The 3,998-nt window shown below is 32.8% G+C and overlaps 1 protein-coding gene across 1 annotated transcript in view; it reads left to right on the forward strand.

Annotated features, from left to right (window-relative positions):
- The first annotated feature begins 2,083 nt into the window (after positions 1-2,083).
- LOC106473495 (neogenin-like) overlaps positions 2,084-3,998 on the forward strand; it is a 41,707-nt gene continuing 39,792 nt past the window's right edge. Inside the window, exon 1 of the mRNA XM_022403091.1 lies at positions 2,084-2,097. Coding sequence (XP_022258799.1) covers positions 2,084-2,097 — 14 coding nt within the window. The remainder of the gene's footprint in view (positions 2,098-3,998) is intronic.

Below are 3,998 nucleotides of genomic sequence, written 5' to 3' on the forward strand. Positions count from 1 at the left end.
TTCACTTTCCCCTACTGGTAGAACTGCACGTTTTTTGTTTTTGTTTTTAAATACTGAATCTTCATGGTGGTTTTCATTTTCTCAGTTGTATAATATAAAACATATAGATATCACCAGTAACATAGTGCGCTAGTTATTAATTATAACAGTCGAATAGGGTAAAACTTTTCATCTGTTATTACCAAATATAATGTAATAAAACCAAAACAATTACAAAAAATATTCTAGCAAAATTCTTTAACATACAAGGAGAAACAATATTTATGCAAAATGCTCTCACATACTGGTGATCCAATATATATATTACAAGGAGAAACAATATTTTAGCTAAATGCTCTCATATACTGGTGATCCGATATATATTACAAGGAGAAACAATACTTTTGAGAGCATTTTGCTTATACTGATGATCCAATATATATTACAAGGAGAAACAATACTTTAGCAAAATGCTCTCACATACTGATGATCCAATATATATTACAAGGAGAAACAATAGACTAACAGCAATATTAGGTTATACTTTTGTTGCTAAGCGGCATGACATAATAAAGCCATTGTTGGAACGTAGTGTTACCAAAACGCACTGGCTTTTCTATATATTAGAAGTTGTTAATCTAACTGATTTTTACCAATAATTATTCTCTGAATACGCCACAAATGAATGATCATAATTTTGACTGGCTCACAAAGGAATTTGCCTCCACTGTACTTTTCTGCCTCTTTGTTGGTCAAGCTTGATGTTGCAACATTTATTTCAGTTAGCTATGAAATGTGAGGTTAGAGCATACTAAGGAGTGAGGGTGGTAGTACTTGCCACGTCATTTTTGACGGGTTATACGCTAGTATTTGAATAAGTCCAACTTTTGGAATTTTGTATAACCATAGCAGTGTAGGACTGTATGTGCTATAATGCTATCAACTGGTAGAACACTGGAAAAAATATAACGCATATTTACTCGTGCGATTATATAGCAAGTCTGATGAACATGAGCGTTACAACTAGAACTGTGAAACATTAATTTATTGCACTTTATTTCCCCTATACGCCTTCTTGTAGCACTAAAATTGCCGTTAATTTATTTTTGAAAAAGGCTAACGAAATACTTTTGTTTTGTTTGAATATAAATGTCTTAAATTCTGCAAAACACTTGCATGCGCTATTTTGTACGTTGTTATTATCTAAAATCATTGAATGAAAAATTTTAAAGAAACCCGATTACTTAAAGGAAAGTGCAGTTAGAAAAAGCACACCGAAAACAAGTCTCAAGTGTTCTACAGCTTGTAATCTTGCAAATACCGGATTCTCCAAACATTCTGATGTTTTATGCTCCAAGTGTACTAAAGAATTTGGTTCTGCTGTCCTGTGTTAAGCATGCGGAAGAGCTTAGATTTCAACGCCGGTCTTTTTGGCTCTTGCACCATTTTATCTTTTTTCCAACGGAAGTTGGTGGACTGATAAGCACGCTTTCAGGTCGAATATCTACAAGAAGAAGTATTACTGCCTAAGTTACGCATTCTTACCACCAGGCTATTTGTTTGTACTCTTCAAGTGGTCGGCAAACTGTAGCAAAGCTGGGTGACGCAGGCCTCTGACTTGAGCATAATATTGTATTACCGTATGAATGATTATCAGCATATAAAATCATATAACCAGGGAATTTGTTTAGGGTCTCATTATTTCATGCAGGTGAAGTCTGGCGTATTATGTAGTAGAAGGCACAAGTTTCTGAGAAGTTATTAAGATAAGATACTTAAGCTTCATTGACTTCAAGAAGAAGCTTTAATGCCTTTTCATGCACCAATGAGCGCGCGTAATTTGTTATTAACATTCTTAGAAAGTCGAGGAACTATTCTGCTGTATAACATGTGTTACCTACGTCACATTGTAACCAGGGTAGTTAGATATATTTTCGCCATTAATAACCACAACATACAAACAAAATTAAACGAATTTTTTTTTATATTTCCGAAAGGAAATAAATAAAGCGAAGATAACGCTAAGACCACAGAGGTTTGTAAAACGTAGCCAACATACTGTTCTTTTGCTGGTTTCTTTAATGGTTTTATAATTATTTCAAAAATGGCATCTGCAATGTAAGTTGTATTTCTAAGATAAAAAACAATGAGTGCTTTTGTAAAGGACAGAATTGAGGAAAATTAGAAGTAAAGTATATGCTATTCACGCTGATATATATATATATATATATCAGTTGGTCAAATTTACACACGTATTAAGTTATATATATATATATATATCAGTTGGTCAAATTTACACACGTATTAAGTTATATATATATATATATATATCAGTTGGTCAAATTTACTACACGTATTAAGTTATATATATATATATATATATCAGTTGGTCAAATTTACACACGTATTAAGTTTAATGCTTTAATAATATAATTAATTTCTCAACTACTTTTGTCCACCCCCGGTGGAAAACCGGTAAGTTTAGGGACATACAACCCTAAATTTCAAGGCTCGATTTCCCACTCGGTGATTATATTGTTTCATGCAATAGGAAGCTTACGTGTAGGTTGGGTTAAAATATTGGGTATTAGTGTGTATAAAAACAACAACAAACGATTCTTGGAATACCACAACCCATAGAATGAAATGCCGATGGACTAAAGAGTATGGTTAAAGGAACTGAACAGTTAATTGAGACAATAAGTTAAAATGCACTGGTTCTCATAGAACAAACAATTCTTTCTTTACAAACAAATATACATTTGTAGGATATACATAAATTAATAAAAAAAAAGCGCAACCAACATTTGATAGCAAGTGACTGTGGCGTGTCAGTTTTTCTGGGTTTTGATTTTAACTGAAGTTGAAATAAAGAAAACGTTTAAGTTTACTAGCAGGAATACCCTTCCCCTGGACGGAAGTTATGTAAATTCATGATTAATGAAAGGTTATCTTAGGAGATGAAAAGTTGCTTCCCTTATATGTAATTGTTAAAAACAAAACAACAACAACAACAAAAAAAAAAAACAACGCAAAAACGCCCATAAAAACTCCAAAACACAAAATGTGAAACCATAACTTTGCATGTATCTCCGCATGAACCCAACGAACCTTCATACCATATTTGGTGAAGGTCCATCAAGAGGGGACGAAGTAGTAAAAAAAAAAAAAACGCCAATAAAAACCGCAAAATGCAAAACTGAAAATTTTATATGTATATCCCTATAGACCTAATGGACCTCCACAATAAATCTACTGAAGATCCATGTACAGGAGACGAAGTTGTGGTAAAAAACGCTCATAAAAACCGCAATTCGCAAAATGCAAAACTGAAAAGTTGTACGTACTCCCGCATGGACCTAATGAACCTCCATACCAATTATTTGGGTGAAGATCCATCCAAACCCTGCGAAGTAGTTACATGGACATACAACAGACAGTACTATTATATTTATATTTATTTACCGAATTAATTAAGGGGACACACTGAGTTGTGTTTTGATCTTAGAGCCCAATCTAATTGTTGAATAACTAGATAAATCTATTAATTTCTGGTTCTTTAACTGTTCTGGAGATATCTGACTGACAGATATTTTAAGAACAAGCACACAGAAATGAGCTACTTTTTAAAGATGATATCTTGTATTTTAGTCGGATTTTCAAAATACAAATACAAAAGACAACATTTACAAGTCACTCGTTTCTGTACTGACCAGAATAGTAATATGTACATTACAATACGATCTTTGTACACGTCATTTCAAACAACATTGTATATGGATGAACCAATAAAGGAATCAAAGTTCATGCACTTGACTATAAGTTACAGGTGTGAATTCTACGTATTCGTGTTGCATCAAGGTAAAGGTAGACTACTCGAGTCACAAAAAATCTAAAATTTTGAATTTTAAGTTTAAATAAAAGCGAAGTAGTAGGAAAAAGTTTCGCTGGATTACCAAAATAGTGAGACAAGTCATTCAGTCAGTCACTAATTATATTTTGATTTTTTTTGTGACTGA

The sequence above is a fragment of the Limulus polyphemus genome, unplaced genomic scaffold, assembly GCF_000517525.1.
Source record: "Limulus polyphemus unplaced genomic scaffold, Limulus_polyphemus-2.1.2 Scaffold131, whole genome shotgun sequence".
NCBI lineage: Eukaryota > Metazoa > Arthropoda > Merostomata > Xiphosura > Limulidae > Limulus > Limulus polyphemus.